The following is a 23149-nucleotide window of genomic DNA, read 5'->3' on the forward strand; positions in this document are numbered from 1 at the left end:
TATTAGCAGAAAGACTTAAATCACGTAATTAAGACTTATATATTGGCTTATAACCAAGTGAAAAAAGAATTGAGAACGATTTGCGCTTAAAGAAATTATTGCTGGCAAACGCATGAAATTAGATTACTGTACACGTGAAAAGTCTACGGGATATGCACTCCAGACATGACTTTTTCTTCTGCCAATTTTTTCTTCTGCCGAGTGTGGATGCAAAAAATGAGTGTAAATTTTGTCTACGAGATCAAGGCTTCTGCTTACTTGACTTGAATTGGTATTTATTGGTTGTGATAATGATAAGAATAATGACAGTGACTACGGTGATCTGAATGATATTTAAAATACCATTAGCAATATAACTCAAAATTAAAATAACTTATTAATTATATATTGGTAATTAATTGTCCACATGCTGTTGATAATTTTGGATAAGGTTAAATAAAAAAACTGGTTTCCTCTTGATTTTAGAACTTAAATATTTTAAATTCCCTTCGTGAATTTTGTATACTGTGTATATCCAATTACACTGTAATATTCAGTTAGGTTTAGTGTAACTCTTTTCCTAGTTTAACTTGAATATCGTAATTTTTCTTAAAGTGATCAAGTTTTTGTTTTAACACAAGTCACGTGCATCATTTTCTTGTCACTATTCAATATATATATATATATATATATATATATATATATATATATATATATATATATATATATATATATATATTTTATCACATCGTGATTTATATACAATCATGAAGCTATAAATATCGCAATATCAAATTCACGCTACCTCGAGTATCTCCGATGGAGAATTATCACAGAAGGGAATTTATATAAGTGATAAATGAATAAGTACCACCGGGACGCTACCCTTGACATGGACCCATTCAGCGACTCAGTGGATTACCACCGCGCCATCAAGAGGTATAAATCATTACCGAGTTTGCTGTACTGTTTTCCCGTCGTGAGCGGGGAAATTTATATCGGTGATGACCCAATGACAGTTCGTTGGTACGTTTGGAACGCGCAGCTCTTATTATGAAATTTTTATCACACCGTGATTTATGGACAATCATGAAACAAATGTCCACCGGGTCGCTGAATGGGTCCATGCCATTCGCGTCCCCGTGGTACTTATCCATTTATCGTTACCGAATTCCCTTCGTTGATAATTCTCCATCGTACTCTCGGGGAAATTGATGCGACATTTGTAGCTTCATGATTGTATATAAATCACACTGTGATAAAAATTTCATAATAAACTGCGTGTTCCAAACGTTTGGAACTATCATGGCGGAGGTGGGTCATTATTATGAAATTTCCCCTTTATCAAAAAACAGTACAGCAGACTCGGTAATGATTTATACCTCTTGATGAAGCGCAAACGTCCACTGGAGTCGTTGAATGGGTCCATGTCAAGGGTTCGCGTCCCCGTGGTACTTAGTCATTTATCACTTATATAAATTCCCCTTCGTTGATAATTCTCCATCGGAGATACTCTCGAGGTAGCGTGAATTTGATATTAAGCGACATTTGTAGCTTCATGATTATATATACATATATATGTATAAATATATATATACATATATATTTTATATTTACACACACACACACACATATATATATATATATATATATATATATATATATATATATATATATATATATATATATATATATATATATATATTATATTGAATAGTGACAAGAAAATGATAAACGTGACTTGTGTTGAAACAAAAACTTGATCACTTTAAGAAAAATTATGATATTCAAGTAAAATCAAAAAAAAATATATATATATATATATATATATATGTGTGTGTGTGTGTGTATAATGTATATAAAGTACGAATGTTCATTTTATTTGTTGTAACCAAGCATTATAACTCTATTCACTCTTTGCCTATTTTTTATTGCAGAAATAGTTGATGTCGTGTAATTCCTGATAATGACCTCATATGCTTTTCAACTTATATGGCTAATTATTTCATCTTTTTTTTTATTACAGGAAAAGAGGACCATTTTCGTACTGTTTACTTATCAAGCGTTTTTATTTTTGTAGTATAATTTGATTGTGTAACTTTGTTTTATGTTTTTAAAAGGCTGTGATTTATTCCTAAGCAAAAGACTAATATAACGTGCATATTGGAAGGACAGCTTTTTTTATATTTATTATTTTATTATTCATATAAAATTGAAAGCTGAATATATAAGATCGTCATCTTACATTTGCATCTAGAAAGCTCTCCTATTAAGTAGTTTGATGTACGAGGCTTCATACATATGTATGTGTATGAATATATATGTATATATGTGTGTGTGTATATAAAATATATGTATGTCATGCTGTATTTTGAACAATTAAGTCTATCTCTAATTCCTTCAGTTTGTAAATCGGCCTTTTTCTGAATTCTCTACCATTACATTGCCATACGCATGCTATTCTCTCTCTCTCTCTCTCTCTCTAAGAGAGCTGTTAATCAGCTCAGTGGTCTGGTTAAACTAAGATATACTTAACTTTCTCTCTCTCTCTCTCTCTCTCTCTCTCTCTCTCTCTCTCTCTCTCTCTCTCTCTCTCTCTCTCTCTCTCTCTCTCTCATAGGGTATGCAAAACACATTTCACTTTTTGGGTTGTATTGTTATCAGAATTCCCAACGGTAATTTATATTTTGAAGTGATAGAACCAGAGAGCTTAATGTCTCATACGAGAACATAGCAGACTCAAAATATTCCCAAAGTTATGCTTAATTGTTGATCTTTAATAACACATGTTACTTGATGAAGAGTTGAAAAGAATACCAGTTGATGTTGAAACGCTGGATTGATGAATTTTAACATGTATTGCTTGATGAAGAGTTAAGGGAAAAGCGTCAATTGATGTTGAAACTTTTCTTCATCATCCAAAATTGATGCGAATAATATTAAGCATAATTATTACGTGATTTGTTAGCCTCATAAGGTTAAGTTTTACTCTCAAATGTTCAAGTTTATGGGAATTACAATTTAGTATCCAGTTTGTTGAGAACAGATCGAAATAATGTACTCTATTGGACTAAAGGGTGAGATAACTCCAGGTCAGTCAGGAAAGTGGTATCCGATTATTTCGAAAACGTAGATGCATTTAGTATCAAAATCTGGACTCTGTTGCTCGAAAGTCATCTAAATGTCGCTCTGCTATATCCTCGCTGCTATATCCTGCTGGTCATTCTTCTACGGAGTGAAGACGCAAGACTCGTCACTGGCGAATGACTTGGTGTCTCCTGATGACAACTCGGTGTACTCCTTGCCGAATTCGCACAGATTATCGGTGTAGTCCAGACGTTCTCTGAAACAGGGAGAGAAGGAGGGTTTGACTGAAGAACTAGAAGCCATCTTTTGTTTTGTCGTATTGCAAAGGTCGCCCTCAATTATTAACAGTATATAGGAAGCGTTTATATTCGTACACTACGCGTTTCTCTTGCAATGTATTTATAAACATGATTATAAGAGAAAGTGGGAATTGAGAAAACCGAGAACCATTACTCACTCCTGAGTGGGGTGATCCAAAGGTTGCAATATATTTACAAACAACGATGAACGTGAAAAGTGGGAATTGGGAAAAGGAGAATCATTACTCAATCCTCAGTGGGGTGATCCAAAGTTTGCAATGCATTGACAGTATAAACAATGATTAACGATGAAAAGTGGGAACTGGGAAAACTGAGAATCATCACTCACGACTCACTGGTGTGATCCAGAGGTTGCAGTGTCTTAATAAACAACGATTAACGTAAAAAGTGGGAATTGGGAAAAAGAGAATCATTACTCACTCCTCAGCGGGGTGATCCAAAGGATTGAGAAAACGAGAATCATTACTCACTCCTCATTGGGGTGATCCAAAGGTTGCAATGTATTTAAAAACAACGATTGACGGAAAAAGTGGGAATTGAGAAAACCGAGAATCATCACTCACGCCTCAGTGGTGTGATCCAGAGGCGACACGTGAATGGTCCTGATGTAAAGCTTGTGATTGAAGAGGTCATCGACCTGAGTATCCTCCTCCTCCTCCTCATCTGTGAGGAGGGCGACATACTCCCAGTTGACCTCCATACGAATGACACGCGAGAGATCTTTGTGGGACTTCAGCAGGAAGTACTTCGGTTGCCCGTTCTCGAAGTGCTCCTTTCGGCTGCGAAAAGGGATTTGGGATTAAAATATTGATTTTGTTTATTTATCTATTTATGTATGGATTTATTTATTTATGTATTTATTTATTTGTTAATTTATTTATTTGTTGGTTTGTTTATTTATTTATTTATACATTTACGTGTATTTATTAATTAATTTATTTTAATTCATCCATTTACTTAATTAATTAATTAATTTATTTATTTTGTTAATTTAGTTTTTTCATTTATTTAATCATTTTGTTTAGTTAATTGATTTATTTATTCAGTTAATTAATTAATACATTTATTTATTTATATTTTATTTTATTTATTTAATTGATTGACTGATTGATTGATTGATTGATCAATTTAATTTATTAAATTTATTTTCTATTTATTTTAATTAATTAATTAATTAATTTATTTATTTATTTATTTATTTATTTATTGAGTGACTGAAAAGGACTGAATATTCATTATCGCCACTGCTACCACTATTGCTGAAACAGTTTTTTAGCGGTACTGGTTCTGCAGCAAAAGTTAACATTTCGGCTGTTACCAAGTTTAACAAAACACTTTACCATTGTTCTTACCTTTTAATGTGTACTATTAATGTATCTAATTTTAATCTCAGTGCACTTTTATTGTAACTAATTCATCATTATTATTATTATTTACGCTTATTTAATTGCTTTTTTTTTGGCGTTCATTCTGCAGCAAGAAAATGAAAATTATTTTTCAAAATACCCAAAATGAAAAATGTCCTTTTACTTAGAGCTTCCATCCTGTTCGTCTCGTTTTCCCGTTCTAATTGAACCCTCTTTCCTTGAGAGAGAGAGAGAGAGAGAGAGAGAGAGAGAGAGAGAGAGAGAGAGAGAGAGAGAGAGAGAGAGAGAGAGAGAGAGAGATTACTTACTCAGTAAGGCGGAATTTCTCAATGGACTCTCCATTGTCTCCATACATCCAGATGTCTAGGTTACCTTGTACGGTATCAGGGGCGCCTCTTGGGTGGGCGGTGTCGATGACTATTTGGTAATGGTAGTCTTGAAAGTAAAAATAAAATAATAGTCACTACAAATGAACTAATACACATATATATTTACACACATATATAGTATATATATATGTGTGTGTGTGTGTATACATATAAATATATATATAAGTGGTTGCATATGAATTGCAACTCGGTAATCGTGAACTATATACACAAAATGCTATTCATTGTCTTTTGTTAATCTGTTTTCAGTAATGTCTTATTAACCGTTGTTTCTAATTTTTGAAGTACACTAGAATCTGCGGGTGGTCAATTATCAGTCCTCATAACGAAGAGAATTGGCAGATCATTACAGTTAAATGGATGAGCTGTAAGGTATTATAAGGACTTATGAATTTCAAAATACTATTTTGAATACTTCATCAGTATAGCATAGAACATGGGAATGATTTTCTCTAAATACGTGGGTGAGTTCATTTTATAATTCAGATTGCGTGGGTGGCACTCCATCAAGTGCTGTTCAGTCAGTACAGTTCCCTGAAGAGGCCTGATGGAGGGTGAAACTGTTGCGAGAAATTAAAACCTGACTGTCCTTTCTTCATGGTTTTTTCCTCCTTTTTGTGTGTGTTTGTGTTTGTGCGTGTGTGTTTGTGTTTTGAGAGAAACAGACAAACAGACTGACATATATGGGAAGGACTTACAGCAGAATGGAGCTTGCTTATCGGTGTCGAAGTACATTTTGACGTTGACTCTCTCTTTGTAAGGATAATCTATGGCGTGAACTCCCATGACGGCACATTTCGAGTTGTCGTCCCCGCAATCAGGACATCGTCCCTTTTCGCGCCAAAAAAATATTAAAATGAAGATTAGTAATCATTTGATATATCTCTAATGTCGTTCTAGAATTTAGGTTATGGTGTACATAATTAGGTTGAACGCTTAGTCATTAAATGTCTGTAATCAATAATATTCATGATTTCTTAACTGAAAAAGATTAAACACCTCATTTCCACTGCTTTTTATATATTCATCGACTTATCTTACTCATCTATATCAAGCTGTAGCCATGGAGAAACCACCAATTATAAAAAAGTTAAAAATTTAGAAAAATAAATTTGGAACTTACGACATCGAAAGTGTCATAATCAATGCATTCGTGAGCCACGTAAGGACAAGGCTGGTCAAAGGAGTCGGTGATCAGCTGCACGGACCTCTGGTGACTGCAGGCAGCCAGTTCCCTCACGCCCTCGCCAATATCAATGATGAATTGAATCCCGATAGTCACGGGGTCACAACCGGGCTGGTTAAAGCCGGCGTTGGGGTAGAAGTCGATGTTGCCCATCGCCTCCTCAGTGCCATACCCCAGCAGGAGAATCGTCTTCGCGTCCGTGTGGACGGCGTCGACGAAAGTGGCGTCCTTGTCGTCCAGCCGGATGAATTCGGGGGTACCCTCGTAGTAAGGCCCGGCGGGATCCATACCAGTGATGCGACCGAGGTTTGGTATCTTATCCCCAGCATACCCGGAGATGTGGGAGCCCAGGGAGTGCCCCAGGAGATGGACGCTGGCGGGGTCGACGCCGTAGTTCTCCACCAGGAAGTTGACGAGGTGGGCGATCTCTAGGCCTACGACGCGGGTGTTGGCTGCTGCCTGCCCGTAGAGGGGCAGCGAGCCGTCACCCCAGTTGACCCTGATGACGTTGAAGTCTCCGTAGCGGAGCATTGCTCTGACCATGTCCTGTGGTTCGTAGGGAGCGTTAAGAGCATTGACAGAGATCCCTCTTTTTAAAGATCTATACTAATATCTATTTCAACGTGTATTTTCTTTCGTTTGGTTGATCTCTTTTGAATGAGCTATGATTTTTTATGAAATTAGGTTTACAAAAGACATCTGAGCCTTTTATACAAAGATAACTGTAATGCCTATGGATATATGTTTCTGCTGATGTTGATCTAATTGAAAGCTAGTATGAAACATGCTCATAATTAGGGATATATTTCATTGAGGGTCTTTGAGGCTCATTAAATTTATCTTTATCACAGTTCACATTCTGTGGACCGTTCATATCTTTATGTTAAAAAAGTCACTTTTTTTAAGAACCTGTAGACAGTGGGAAAGTAGAGAAAATGAATCATTCTGATTCAGAGTCCTTTGCTTGTTCCTTTTTCTTATGTTTATTCATGTTTCCCTTTTCAGGAAAAATTGCACTTTTCCCAAGACCACACGACTTGCATTAAACTATTAATATTTTTCATGACTTTTTTTTAGCTTTGATAATTTATAAAACTATTAATAGTACCGGACATAGTATATTATTATATTTTGGGATATGGAAGAAGTAATATTGACATTTTCTACCAATGACGTAGCAGTATCACAGTCAGACTTCCCAAATGATATTTGTAGTTAGTACACAAAACTCACAGAATACAGTTTCCTTTCAGGATGGCTTAGATGCACAAAGAAGGCTTCAGTTTTTCCCTAATACTTCAGTACATCAACTCCTAACTCCCCGTCAACATGCCATACCTTCAGCCATTGGCAGTTTCCAGTGTCAATGAATCCATGGGTGATGAACTTGGTAGGCTTTGTCGGGTCGAAGGTCGTGGAATCGATGATGCTTTTGTCAGCCACCAGGAAGGTGTCCTGAGCAAAATAAGGATGGTTATTGAGATCTTAATTGGTAGAGTTTATTTATTCAGTTATTTAGCCAGAATATATGGTGATGTTTTATTGAATTCTTGAAGAAAGATATTTCATAGTCTTGCCTCTAGATAGATAGATAGATAGATAGATAGATAGATAGATAGATAGATAGAATACCATTCTCTCTCTCTCTCTCTCTCTCTCTCTCTCTCTCTCTCTCTCGATAGATAGATAGATAGATAGATAGAAAGAAAGATAGAAGATAGAAAGAAAGAAAGAAAGAATACCCCTCTCTCTCTCTCTCTCTCTCTCTCTCTCTCTCTCTCTCTCTCTCTCAATAAATAGATAGATAGAGAGATAGAAAGAAAGAAAGAATACCTCTCTCTCTCTCTCTCTCTCTCTCTCTCTCGATAAATAGATAGATAGAGAGATAGAAAGAAAGAAAGAATACCTCTCTCTCTCTCTCTCTCTCTCTCTCTCTCTCTCTCTCTCTCTCTCTCTCTGATAGATAGATAGATAGATAGATAGATAGACAGATAGACAGATAGATAGATAGATAGATAGATAGATAGAAAGGAAGAAAGAAAGAAAGAAAGAATACCTCTCTCTCTCTCTCTCTCTCTCTCTCTCTCTCTCTCTCTCTCTCTCTCTCTCTCTCTCTGATAAATAGATAGATAGAGAGATAGAAAGAATAGATAGAAAGATAGATAGAAAGAAAGAAAGAATACCCCTTCTCTCTCTCTCCTCTCTCTCTCTCGATAGATAGATAGATAGATAGATAGATAGATAGATAGATAGAAAGAAAGAAAGAAAGAATACCTCTCTCTCTCTCTCTCTCTCTCTCTCTCTCTCTCTCTCTCTCTCTCTCTCTCTCGATAGATAGATAGATAGATAGAAAGAAAGATAGATAGATCTCTCTCTCTCTCTCTCTCTAGATAGATAGATAGAGACAGATAGACAGAAAGAAAGAAAGAAAGAAAGAAAGAAAGAATACCTCTCTCTCTCTCTCTCTCTCTCTCTCTCTCTCTCTCTCTCTCTCTCTCTAGATAGATAGATAGATAGATAGACAGAGACAAACAGGATAGACAGACAAAAATAGATAGATAGAGAGATAGACAGATAGACAGATGGACAGATAGATAGAAAGAAAGAATACCCCTCTCTCTCTCTCTCTCTCTCTCTCTCTCTCTCTCTCTCTCTCTCTCTCTAGACATACAGACAGACAGACAGATAGATAGACAGATTAGTAGAATACCATACAAATTAACAAGTAGATAACCGTGAGACTAAAAAATAACCAATAAAAAAAGTGATAATTACAAAGCAAATTACAAGGGTAAAGTAAAAAATAAACATAAGCCATCAGATACCCAGTATCATTTATAAAGTATTACCTACGCAAATGATAAAGTTTAAGTATAGTAACTTGGCAATGTATAAATGACATAATCTCTCTAGGATAAGTTGAAAGCTAGATGTACGCTCAGAATGTTTGCTGGCAATAACCGAAGTCTCTGAACTTACGAGACACAACGAAACGGCAAATAAGCTCTACGTCAGAACATTCATTTTGCGCGACTTCCTTCTCCTGATTTAGTAAACTTGCTTTCAAAATGGGATTGGAAAGAGTAGAACAAGATTGATAGCAAGCAACAGAAGGAGATTGCAAGAAGGTGGACGAATGATTGAGTGAGATTTTCGAAAGATAAGTCATCAGGAAAAGATTTGAAAGAGCAGAACGAGACTAATCACTATCAACAGAAGCAGCTTTCAAGAAAGTGAACGAATATGAGAGTGAAAACAGACTTCGTAAGATAAGTTATGAAGAAGAATTTGCATAGGAAAACTAGAACCGAGTATATGAAAGAAAATAAGATTGATAGCAAGCAACAGAAGACTGCGAGAAGGTGGACGGATGGAAGAGTGAGAGCAAACTTCGAAAGATAAGTCGTCAAGAAGAATTTGCCCGGGAGAACTAGAAACGGGAATGTCACCCTCAAAGGAACTTTTTGCTCTTATATTTTTCATTTCAAGTCTTACCGTGACCTCCCCTGGGTCTTGCTGAGTGTGGAGGATGAACTGGGTGTTTATGTAACTCCTCGAATACGGACAGAAGTTAAAGACTCTCTCGCCAACGTACCAGCTCTCGTCAATAATGAGATCGCCCAGGACATCGTCGTGCCACAGCCTTGTGTCGCAACCTGCAAGATAAATAAATAAATATATAAATAATAAATAAATAAATAAAGTAAATAAATAAATTAATTATTTAACTAATTAATTAATCCAGGGAATCATCTTTCAGGAGTTTTGGAAGTCGAAACTGGAAAAAAGGTTGTTTTATGATAAGTCGAGATTGTGCAATAAGCTTTGACCTGTCCCGTTTGTAGTTTTAGCTCCGTCTTTCGAGTATTATGTTCTTCAGAGGAGTTGCAAAGACGGTATACGTGGAAAATTTAAAACGAACTTTTAATATATTTTAACCAGATTTGGTTAAAGATTGGAAGTCCAGACAATCTTGCTACCTTTTAAGTAAAAATCTGTGGTTCCTCTCCATCGCTACATTAACTTATGTGATCGATTTACCTACAGGGTTCCCAAACAATATTTTAAACTTTCTCCTCACCAGCATTTGATAACACTCCTTGCAAATATGTCAGTCAGTGTTTAAGATTTATGCCCCATTGTGTTTTTAGACGTGGAGTATCGCCAAGATATGAGTACTTTAATTAAACTCGTGGCTGAAGTAACGATAGGCCGTTTCTGTGGAACTTTTGCCTCACCCAAACATACAGTACACACACTGGTCAGCTAATCATCTGTGTCTTTTATCCTCATATCCTGCAGCTCCTCAAAACATTGACTCCATCGATGTAAGACTGCATTCTATGCAAGATGTATTTCTCTGTTTGCATCTTTTCTGTTCAAAAATCGATTTGCAGAATAATAATTGTTTCTACGTTTACTCCTCTAATGAATACTCCTTTTCCTACCTACTGAATGGTTTACCACAAAACTTTCATTATACCATACATTTTTCACTCACATTGACTTAATTTCATTATTCAAATCTCTCGTACACTCATATGAGTTTACCTAGAGCAATATTTACAGTGTGTGGCAAGGCTTTTTGGTAATGGACCCTGTACCATTTAATGCCGGATATCCTGGCTCTGAATTCACCTCAAAATCATCTCCACAACTTTATGGAAATCTGACTATTTGTATAAACTTTTTGTTTAGCACAGAAACCAAGACATCGACACAGCAAAGTTAGAGATCGCTTACCGCTTGCACTTTTATTTACAACGACGCAGTTGTCCCCGTTCTCGAAGCCCTTGGATAACTTCCACAGCGGCACTGCTACAAGCGAACGCGCCCCCAGTGCCAGGAGGACAACACTGCAGATTAACAGCCTCATTGTAGTGTTATGTTCTCTGCAAACATCGGCAGCAACACAGACTACATTAACTAACCGTTGGGGTCTGACTACGAGTGCAGTCTGTCAGCCGTTTTATATACCTTCGGTTTTTTTTTCTAGGAAACTGGACTCTCTCTCTCTCTGTCTCTCAGGGAAGTAATTTTTATATCCCTTTTCTCCGCTGTAATTTTCCTTTATCAGCTAACCGACGCAAACTAGTCATGTGGTTTAATCACAACCGTCTCACCTGTTCAGTCGCTGTCCTTATCTCATTGCTTACCTGCAATTTGTTTGGTAAACCATTTTTTTTAATTTATTGGGGCGTCTTGGGAGCGGAGGGATGTCGGGTAGGCCTAGAAAATGCGGACAAAACGGATTGGCTGTTGCTTCCAGGGATCACGTGAGAGTTTGTGCAAGAGGTGAAAGATACGTTACATGGAAACAAGGCAGATGTACAAAGTGGTTTTGAAGCTGTGATTTCTCTTCTGTTCTTCGCAAGGTGTCCTTCCTTGATTATACCTGTGAAGCCTTGTCCTATTAGAGATACACCTTTTACTTGGATAAAGTAGTTTTTTAGGTTTTTTCGATTGCTTTATGGTCGAAAAGGGAAGGGAATGAAATTTGCAAGTAAGCCAACCCCTCCACGTTTAACTTTAATGAATTAACCTAGTCGTTCTTATTCATACCTTTATTTATCGATTGCAGTGTTATGTAAATGGATACATCGAATTTTACTTATCTACTCTCTACCTTCACATTTTTACAGACGTTCACGAACATCCTGCCTTTGCACAGAGCCCCGACAGAATGTCACCGAGACAGTTCATGTGAAACAACATATGCTGAAGTAAAGTAACCCCTTTGTCTTCAAATACGATAGTGAAATAAAGGGTTTGAGAACTTTTTGCATAAAATACTGGCTTCAGAAATGTAATGTATTAAGCAACTCGTGAAAAAATAGTGAAAGCTGACATTCTTCATTGAAAAGGTTCTTTGTATCACTGAATTTCTCAGAATTCCTCTACTCGATTAATTTTAATAGAATTCTCAGAATTTCCCACCGCAGATAATAATTATTATAAAGGACGAATCAGTACTGATTACCAGATAATATTAAATCATCTGTACACGAGAAATGAGATTCTTGGAGGTTTGCAGTCTTATTTTGTAGATGGTATTTCTTGGAAACTCAGTGTATTTTAGTACAGACCTAGGCATTTGCTTGGTTATTTATTGTACTTATCCACTATGAAAAATCAAACATACAAGTTACTTATAATCATTTATTGAAAGCAATCGTGAACATTCGACGGCAAGATTATTGAATATAAACCTTCATTAGGTAATTAGGCTATTTCTAAGTAGGCAGTTTTGTCACGCATATTCATATATTACTTTAATTTCTGCGTTTTCAATAAAATTCCCAAGATTTGTTTGCGTACCAGTGCTTCCTAACCTCTTTTATAGTTTCCTTGTCATACTGTGACTTACGTCCCCATAGTAATAAAAATCGTACGAGACATGTGTATGATCAGACTTTTATATGCAGTTTCAGTCTATTTGATTCCAGAATCTGATTCAGCTTGCCCATTGTATCTATTTGCCTTTTTCAGTCTTTCACTAAATTTCAACTGAAGGGAACCTTTGTTTGGTATCATTGTTCCTAAATATTTGAAAGCCTCAACCTCATAAATCCTTTTGTCCGTCTGGTGTTATTGCATTCAAGCGTGCGTACTCTGTTCTTATAGCTTTTGTTTTTCTTAGATTTTAGATTTATCTTGAATCACGTCTCTCTAAATATAGGATGCATCTCTTAAGCAGCCTTGTGGTATTCTACCGATTAGGACAGCATAATCTTCACATCCTAAGTCTGTCAAGTTTTCTGTCGTTATTCCAGTCTAAACCTTCTCTTCCATTTCAGGCCACTTTTTTTCTAAAGGCTATAAGGGCATATAGCAGAGGTGAAATAACATTCTCTTGTAGCACCCCACTGTCTACTGAAAATTCACTTAACAAGACCTCACCAAATTAATTTAGCATCTGCTTCGTATATGGATACTTTAAGTTACTTACCTAACTAAGAATAACACCATATTGACGTGAGACATACCATACCTTTGAGTCACCTGGCGGTTGGGGGGTGTGGTTAACTGGGTAACTATGATAATGGTACTAATGATTGTCACAAATGGGCAGGTAGGTAGGTAATTTTTTCCTCTTGACTGTTTTTTATAATAGAATGTCTCCACAGCGTCATTGTATTAAGTATCCAATATATGAGCTGGAGAAAGAGAATACAGAGATACGTATTAATACATCTTGAAAGATAGTGGATATAAGTCAAATGATTTACTGGTTTTCAAGGCCAACTCAATTTACATTGAAAAAGGTTCACGCTTGATATTGTCTCAATATGGCAGGGCAGGCAACCATCTTTTTCTACTTATAGATCTAAGTTGTAGACGGGGCTTCGTTCATTTAGTTTTTCTAAAAGGTTAATTAAATCTGCGTCTTTAGGTTTTAAATACAAAATACTATTTAGATTCCGAAACCATGGTACAGTTACTGGAAAAAATCTTAGGGCTATAATTTGTGTGCTAAAATATTAAGAGTAATATATGATGCAGTGCACAGCCTAAGTAAAAATGTCAAAAATTGCTGATTAATCGTTAGTCTTCAATAACGAGAGAAGGGCAACGGGAAGCCAGTCTGGTAAGATTGTTAAATGTTATCTATTAAATTTGTTTTAGTGGCCGTGAAGACTGATAAGGAGGAAGAGGAATAAATCAAGTTTTCTGTTCTTACGGGTAAAATGTGTGAGGATGCAGCTGAAGATATTGTTTTTTAAATTTTTGTAAGAACTGCAGAACTGTGTGAGTGGATGAACATAACGTGAGAAAACCAAATTTAAGGTAAGCTAAGTAGAGGTGAAATAAGGACACAGTGCCTACCATGGATACCTTCCTGCTTTTGCAAATACAGGATTAAGATGTGTATTACTTATTCATTGGTAAATCTTTGGACCTCAGTTATGACGACACCCTGGCTCCCTTGGGCCATAGTTTGAGAAAACATAAATATTCACTAGATGAGGATGATATCATTTATCAAAATATAGACCTGTTGTTGTTGACAAGATTTCTTGAAGATTTTTCTCCTACATGTTCCCACGTCATAGTTTGGACTCTTAGACCCACCTTGGTCACTGAGACCGTGCTTTGAACAGCCTTGAACCTACACTACCTGAAAAGGACTGCAAGTGAGCTGACAAAATTTAGTAGTTCTGAAGCTTTTGAAAAGATTTTTAACGATTTTGTCACTATTTATTCCCATGTAAACTTTTAATGCTGTTGTTTGAACGACCATGATCCAACTTTCTTATAAGTTTTGCCATTACCGGCCCAGAATTTCTATAGAAGATTCTTAAAAATTCATCTACAATGTTGTCCTGTTTCTGCATTATTTTCCTCTGAAAGTATCTTTGCCCCATTTAAGCAAACAGAATTCCCTTTACCCAATTGTTCTTTGTGCCAAATTTGTTTGAAATTGTTCCGTTGGTTTTGGAGAGGAAGTAAAATATATGAATAGTTTATGCATACAGACAGACAGACAGACACCAGGCAAGCTATGATTTTAGAAGTTTACTTAAGCTTCCAGTTCAGTTGAGCAAGAAAGCACGAATGAAATTAAAATAGCTAATATTTCCGTTCTTATAGCAGAATTGATAGAGAGGCAGCGTGGAAGGAAAATGAAAGCAGTTATTGATGCAAAGTTGTTGGATATGAAAATGCATCGTTGATATGGTGTGGCAGGGCTGATATAGTTGCAGGTGGTAGGCTACAGTTTAGGACGATTGCTTCGTGGAAAGACAGTATTCAAAAGTGTTACTAGGCTAGAGACGAGGAAGACTCAGAATGCTATATAGATGGATAGAAAAACGTATTGGAAAGGAAGAGACCTTGCTTATCCACGATTCATCATTGCAAGTATGAATACAGCAGAGTCCGTTGATTGATATCTCCTCAGGAGCCACCCCCTCCTAAGGGAAATGGTTTGAAATTAAAAATAAAACCATTAGAATTAAAGAGATGACTCTGGATATTACAGGGTAGCAATAATTGTGATAAACATTCTCTGTAACTAGCTCACTGACGTCGGTAACCTTGATAAAACAACAGATGACATCTTCACAGATTTCCTGTTCTCCTAAAGTATTACCCCATACGTACTCGGTGTTGCAAATACAAGGCAATTCATATGTAAAATCAGGAATGATAACTTTACAAACTCCTTGATTAGAAAGGTAACTAAAACAACCTACAGTAATATTTTACCTGTACCGAACTCTGCCCTAAAGGTTATTTAAAGGTTGATTTACTGAAAACAGCGATATTTTTTATCTTATCTTCGACATATGACAGTTTCCTGGTCCCCACGAGAAAACCATCAGATGTTGCAAATTGTTGTTTTAACTCGACACTTAACGAAACGATAAGACCTTTTAACGAAAGGCTTTACATGCCTAGCGAGTTTGACATAACGAAACATTTTGTTTAAAAAAACGAAACAAGTTTCTAAGTTAGGGCTATGTAAGCACTGAACTTCAGGTAACTTACATGTGGGAGAGTATCTGTAAAGTTAGCGATCGCAACCATTATTGTAACTACATTACTTAAGTGTAACATCCGTACTTCGTATCCTGCTAATTATTAACCAGTTTTATTGTATTTCCTGTGGCAAAAAGTACGGACACTTATCTACTATTTAGCAATCACTTATGAAACTGAGATAGACAAATTTAGGGAAAATTGAGCGGATTAAAGAAAATCAATTGATAGAATTTATTAATATTTTGGACCAAAAAGCATGAGAAGAGATAAGAGAAGTTAATGAAAAGTCAGTCCTTGATATCCAAAAGAAATTCAAGGAAAGCCTCTGAGAAGAAGACCATATTGATTTGGACAGCTAGACTGAACACGTCAGGCTCAATTAGTAGGAAAAGATGAAAGACGGAACAAGAAAAATATTTATATTGTGAAAAAGTAAAATAAAAAATATATAAATTTAACTTTATTCCTCAGCATACCATAATATTAGGAAGGTATTTGGTTTCATGCGGCATCCGTAACCAATATCGTTCTTTTGACAGGTCTCTTCGTAAAGTAAATTGAGAATATGGTACCGTAGAGAAAATAGAATAAGCTAGAATACGTACGAAGGCAAAATAGAGACAACAAAATCAACCGGAATAAGAACGAAGGCAAAATATAGAGAAAATAAAATACGTTTGAAAAGCACGAAGGCAAAATAAGGCGACAAACGGGGTTGTTTTAAGGGCGGATCCGAACTCCTGCTACTACTACTACTACTACTGCTACTGAGCTGTCTTCGGTATCAGCTGTTTACCATTGAGGAAATGAGGTAATGTCTAATGGTTGCTAATAGCAGTGAGGTAGTTATAAATTTTCAGTGTAAACTGGTGTATACGCAAGGCAAATTATGACCTTGACCTCTGCCCTTGGTATACACGTAAAAAAATCTATTTTTAGCTTAATGATATCTTTTAAGGGCTCGTGACTGGAAGGAATACTCCAACTTTAATTTATTTTTAGTGAAGCCCAATATTTTAATTGTGTTTTTATAGGTGAGGCTTCGACCTACGTGCTATTTAATGTTTCTTTCTGTAAAAAGCTCTTGGTAAATATATAGGCCAATCTTGTATCTGTTTCGGCTATTCTGAAATTGGTGGAAAAGACCTATGGTTTTTCCGGTTCTTTTGATTGGACAAATTGATTAGGTTTTGGTCATTTGAACCTACTACCACAAGGGGGTAGCCTAGCCTAGGTCAGTCCGTGTGCTCGATGTTCTGGGAGGGGGGTTTCCAGGGTCAGCAAAGCTCCCCCTGGTCAGGTCAGGGCATGGTACACTAAGTAAGGTTAGGAAGGTAAGTTCTGTTTTGGTCAGGGCATGACGCTAAGGGAAAGGTTAGGTTAAGGTTATTTTGGTTAGGTAGTAGCCAGTCCCAGACCATACGCCCAAACTTGAGTTTAGTCCTGCTGATCTGTTTTTGATATTCAGTGTTATTTAAGGGGGCATCCAGGAGGGGTAAAATCCCCCCCTGGCCAAGTCAGGGTACAGCACCTTAAGTCGGGTTAGGAGGGTAAGGTCCAGTTAGGTCAGGGCACGGAATTTTAAGAAGGGTTAGGTTTGGCTCGTTTATTTCTCTCGTCGACCCTTCTCCCTACTCTGCATCAGCACCTTGTTAATTTCCATCTGAAATGCTTGGTTAGATTTGCCTCATTAGGCTATAACCACCAACCCTCCCAGGACCCTATATCTGATGGTAGGCCTAATAAGGGGTCCCTGTTGGGATATATAGTATCCCAAGCTTCCATACTATATATCTATATATCTTGTTCTCTGTCAATATTTTATCACATCAGTTATTGACTTTTTGGGAACAATCTGTCCAGTCTGTTTTGTGCTATACATCACCCTGTTGTTATACATTGAATTTCATATTCTGTGCAAATACTGATTGATTTTGTAAAGGCAAAATTGGGGCTTATGATTAGCAAGTGGCTTTTTCACTTTTGTAAGTACTCCCCTTAGGGTGTAGTATCATTAGGGCACCTCGTGGTGCACTCAGTATAGGCATTACTGAAGGTTGCAACCCCTTTCATTCTTTTTACTGTACCTCTGTTCATATTTTCTTTCTTCCATCTGACTTTCCACCCTCTCCCAACAGTTGATTCATTGTGCAACTGTGGTTTTCCTCCTATTACACCTTTCAAACCTTTTTCACTGTCAATTTCTGTGTCAGTGCTGAATGGCCTCGTAGGTCCCAGCCTTTGGCCTAAATTCTATATTCTGTTCTTTTGTATGTACTGATAAACAAGCATTTTCATCTTATAACCATACTATGTAATCTGTAAAACATTTATAAATGTTTAATATGATGTGGAATATTACAGTGATTATAAATATTACATTACTGTTGAAATTACTGTATAGTGTATGGTATTAGAGAGAATTATCATTGGATCTTCACTGCTTTTCAAGGAAGACTGTGTGTAGTCTGCTTTTCAAGATGAATTTTGTTGGTATTTAACAGATTTTGATCATCAGCACTCGCAGAACTAATTGGCTTCTTCACTCCATACCATAAAATGGCCATTTTAGGAAGACTGTGTGCTCAGAGAGTGTGGCAAGTTAGGCCTTTGCATCCATCAAACATCACTGAGTATTTTAAAGGTGAGGTACAGGTCTGTGATGTATTAATTGTAGCGTTGCAGAATAACAATTGTTATATTTGTTATATCATATTTAATTTTTAATTGAGTCATGACATTTTTAGGAATATTAGAGTTGTCATAAGCTTTGAGTAGAGCACTAGAAGTTTTTTTTTTTTACCTGGAGCTGGTTATTTTTCTGTAAATATATTGCCTATTATTTTCATAAAATACAAACTTCTGATATGTGTTTGGATACACCTACGTTGAAACTGGTCTGGTCATTTAAGCTTGGTAACAAGGTAGTTACCGATTGGCAAGTGAGTGAGGGGATGGAGGTACCACCCACTCACTTTACTTCAGCTGGAGGAATTATTCAGTGGCTCAGGTACTGAGGCCAGTTATCTGGCTCATTTTTTCTCAATGCTGAAGGAAAAAGTGAATGCCGACAGTCAGGAGAGTAGGTAGTATCTCCTCTCCTCACTCACTTGCCACTATTTACTGGTAGCTGTTGTTATCAAGCGTCAGCGAGTGGCTTAGCTATCACCATAGGTAATCCATATGAAAGGCTTAAGGTCTGTATAAATAGGAAAATTGCACATATTTGAAAAGTTTTATTTTTTCAGGTTTTGTCTTTCAAAAGAGACATTTCAGAATTGTCACCTTACTGTCCCAAAGTGAAGGGAAGAATGAGGACTATATTATGAGTCAGAGCAACAGCATGAAAAAGACCAAAGAAACACCTTTGTTGAAGCAGTTGCAATGTAGGATTAAATTCACAGGTAAGCTAACTAATCATGACTTTTAAGAAACCCAGCAGAGTTCTTTTATTTGTAACAAGTAGAACATTTTTTATGCTAAGTATGATTCATTTTGTCATGTAGTAAGATTGGTTGCTTATGGAAGAATTTCTTTGAATGTAAATGATTCCAGTGAACACTCCTGAGTTCTGCGAGTCATAGGCGGTAACTTGTGCCAAAATCATTTCACTATTGTATGTAAAATGGACATATATTATAAAGTAATATTGGTTAAAGATAAAGTCACAGTACTGATGGTGATAAAAAATCATAATTTCATGAAGGTACTGTCAGTACCTTCTTAAGGTTATGGTTTTTTATCACATCAAGAAGGAGTATTATAACTTTGTTAACTAAATTCTGGATTAGGGAAAAAATAATACAGATTTACCCTCATTCTTTTTCAGGACCATTAACCATATGTGATTATATGAAGGAAGCTTTGATAAATCCTCTAGCTGGGTATTATGCGGCTGGGCCAGATATGTTTGGGAGTAGTGGTGATTATGTTACCTCTCCTGAAATTTCGCAGATGTTTGGCGAGGTAAGTTTTTTTTTTATTGTTGCGAAGGAAATACGGAGTATCTTGCCAAAAGGGATTATAAGAAGATATAAAAAGAGGCATTTTGATTATGTCTAATATCAGTAAAAGTAAGAATACTTTATAAGAATACTGTACTTAAAAATTGACCTAATGAGTTTTGATACTGAAGAACAATTAGAAATATACTTAGAATGTCACCATGGTCAGGCCTAGATTTGAAAAGTATGAAATAGTACCTGATAGCCATTCTAGGGTATTCAGCAACTCTGAAAATCCACCTGAATTGTAATTTGCTTGTATACAAATTACAAGGTTTTGAGAAAACAAAACTGGATTTTCATAAATTAAAATTAGGTTTTTTCATGGTAACCTATAGATCTCAGGGCCTCATATTGCTTCATTTCTCAAGGCTACATGAATAGTTAAGCAGGTACCTGAGGCTGTAGATGACGAATGCATTGTTTTATTACTGGTTATCTTTTATTTGTTAACCAGAAGAGTGCAGTGTCTTGGGACATTCAAGGATTAAGAATGTGGCAAATATGAGTGATGGGTTTGTATAAAATAATTTTGTTCTATATTAATATAGAAAAATTGTTTCCAGATGATTGGTGTTTGGGTCTTCAATGAATGGTATAAATTAGGTTCACCAAGACCCCTACAGTTAGTGGAACTGGGGCCAGGACGCGGAACTCTAATGCAAGATGTCTTGCGGGTACGTTCTTTGTCCTTGATGTAAGTGCAGATTAAGCAATCATTGTAACACAAAGACTAATTGTGTGAGCAATGTAACACCCTTATATAGTTTGGACTTTAAGTGAAATATGAAAAGGAGTGTCAGACTAGTAATTTTTGTTTCAGCATAAGAGTCTTGATGATAACTAGGACTGGAAGACAATGCTTATTATTTATTTTATCTTGGCACAGGTGCTGAAGCAACTTGGTTTATCAGGCACAGATGTCAGCATCCATTTAGTGGAAGTTTCACCAGAACTTAGCCAGATACAAGAGCAGAAATTGTGTGGTACAAGTTCACAATATATTGGTAAGTTTATTTTATGTACTGGATATAAGTGACAATTTTTTTTCATAACTGTCAGTATAAATGGGTAATCATGTCATGATATTTTAGTGTATATCAGTAATTGGTTACTTCCAAAATACACAGTCATCCATATCTCATATCTTCTTCAAACAGAAAACCCAGAAGATGGAGATTATTTCAGGAAAAACATTACTACTGATGGGTCATCGATATTTTGGTATAGACATCTCACGAGTGTTCCAAGGGGGTTCACCATGTTTCTTGCCAATGAGTTCTTCGATGCTTTGCCTGTTCACAAATTCCGAAAAACAGATAGTGGATGGCGGGAAGTTTTGATAGATATAGATGAAGGTGACGGGCCACATCACCTGCGTTATTTGCTGTCGAGGGAAGCGACTCCAGCTTCAAAAGTATTTATAAAGGTACATAGGAAAGATAGATGTTTACAATTCAAATTCACTCAAATACTGTATAATAGTTGTCTTTCATTCACACAGTACATCTCTAAGATTATGCTCTTTGTAAATAAAAGCATAAACCAGTAGTATAATTTTATCACTCAGTGCCTACAAATTGGTAACCTTTTCAGCTGTCACTGTCAAAATTGCTCTGGGCTCTTTCATCTTAGAATCACAGCAGAATATTTAATTGATAAGTGCAAAACATCTTTTTTTCATCTTCCTCAGTCTGGTGAAACAAGAGATGATTTTGAAGTGAGCCCTGAAACTGCTGTGTTTTGTAGTGAGTTAGCAATGCGAATTGAAGCTGATGGTGGAGCAGCCCTCATTATGGATTATGGGCACCATGGGAAGTCGTGTAATACATTTAGGGTGAGCAAATGGTTTGTTTAGTTGAAATGTAGCTTTTTAGTCTTTCATTGGAGGAATGTTTTATAGATAATGCTTTTAATTGGTCTTATAAGTTGTCTTGAAATGTGATGCATTTAGACCTCTTAAAACCCATATATGTGATAATATTTATTTAACAAAGGAGTTTTTGTTTGTTTCTGGAGTTATACTGTTTCAGAATATAATATTAATACAGAATAGTTGAAGAAGAAATATTAATGTTGTAATATTTGCTTTGTATATACAATATGACAATTAGTATAGTAAGATATTTTTCTCTTGGTTTTTAATATTGAATTTTGTTGTTTATGAAGTAGTTTAGGTTTTCATTTATGAACCCTTATTGTACAGGAGTCCAAACTGTTCAATTTTAAATTGTCTGTAGAGGAACACGAGATTACATTACTGTAATGCTAGTCAGCAGTTTTGGGTTAGAGGTTGGGCATGTACACTCCAATTTATTCCAGTATCTCACTGTGGGTCTGTAAGTGTTTAGATAAGTGTTTTCAGTGGTTATGACATTTTATTAGTTTCATTTACAACTTTCAGATTGCTTTTTTTCATGTGGAGATAAGAGTTCTTGTTCAAAATTTAATTTCAATCTTTGCAGGCCTTCAAAAATCACAGCCTACACGACCCTCTTTGTGAACCAGGAACTGCAGATCTTACTGCTGACGTAGATTTTGGTTTTATGAAAGAACAAGTGGATGAACGGTTAATTACATTTGGACCAGTAACTCAGTCATTCTTTCTTGTTAATATGGGCATGGAACAGCGATTGCATGTGAGTATCATGTTCCTATGTAAGTCTGTTGAGGAAAATAATTTGACAGTATCTTAAACAAGCTGACTTTTGGTCTTAAAAAGATTATTAATGTTAAATTTATTATAGATCTACACTACCAACTGCATAATTTCTGGCATTTCTCCAAAATATAGATTGTTTTATTTCTTAAATAACCATTGATATTTATTTTGTACTTGAGTCATACATTTGCCTTTCAGAGATTACTCAGAACCTGTAAAGAAGAGGAACGAAAAAACCTAATTTCTGGTTACAAGATGTTAACTGACCCAAAGCAGATGGGTGAGAGATTCAAATTTTTTGCCATGTTCCCTGGAGTTGTCAAATCTTTTCTGGTTAAGTATCCTCCAGCAGGGTTTTATGTTGACTTCGATAAAGAGTAATGTTGTTGTTGTATGTATTGTAAAAAGTGTAAATGGCATAGTACAAACATTTTTTAAATAAAATTTCAATCTCACGTGAAGGTAGTGTACTTGACAGTATAAACTTTCTCTTATCACTGAAATTTTAGGCTCTCATACTTTTATTTTCTCTCATACTTACTGGTAATTTATAGGCAAATACTTATTCTCATATCTTTTACTAGATTTGCAAAAGTGTCAGACAAAGTGCAGCATCATCCAAAAACTAAGCCATTTCTGTTGGATATGAGCCTGTTGCAGAATGAATGA

At 36.0% G+C, this 23149-nt stretch overlaps 2 protein-coding genes across 2 annotated transcripts; one reads left to right on the forward strand and one right to left on the reverse strand.

Moving 5' to 3' along the window:
* Positions 1 to 2614: 2614 nt before the first annotated feature.
* LOC136853594 (pancreatic triacylglycerol lipase-like) lies at positions 2615 to 11421 on the reverse strand. The gene is made up of 8 exons (XM_067129341.1): positions 11072 to 11421; positions 9824 to 9984; positions 7667 to 7783; positions 6266 to 6874; positions 5841 to 5973; positions 5062 to 5188; positions 3950 to 4165; positions 2615 to 3322 (listed from the first exon to the last, which is right to left on the reverse strand). The coding sequence occupies exons 1-8, from the start codon at positions 11202 to 11204 to the stop codon at positions 3208 to 3210; spliced, it is 1611 nt and encodes a 536-aa protein (XP_066985442.1). The 5' UTR covers positions 11205 to 11421; the 3' UTR covers positions 2615 to 3207.
* A 4870-nt stretch (positions 11422 to 16291) lies between these two features.
* LOC136853595 (protein arginine methyltransferase NDUFAF7, mitochondrial) lies at positions 16292 to 22935 on the forward strand. Its single transcript, XM_067129342.1, has 10 exons — positions 16292 to 16625; positions 18319 to 18458; positions 19063 to 19218; positions 19644 to 19780; positions 20385 to 20495; positions 20708 to 20825; positions 20979 to 21247; positions 21512 to 21655; positions 22284 to 22457; positions 22679 to 22935. The coding sequence occupies exons 2-10, from the start codon at positions 18374 to 18376 to the stop codon at positions 22859 to 22861; spliced, it is 1377 nt and encodes a 458-aa protein (XP_066985443.1). The 5' UTR covers positions 16292 to 16625; positions 18319 to 18373; the 3' UTR covers positions 22862 to 22935.
* Positions 22936 to 23149: the final 214 nt, after the last annotated feature.

Source organism: Macrobrachium rosenbergii, chromosome 27, assembly GCF_040412425.1.
Source record: "Macrobrachium rosenbergii isolate ZJJX-2024 chromosome 27, ASM4041242v1, whole genome shotgun sequence".
Classification (NCBI taxonomy): Eukaryota; Metazoa; Arthropoda; class Malacostraca; order Decapoda; family Palaemonidae; genus Macrobrachium; species Macrobrachium rosenbergii.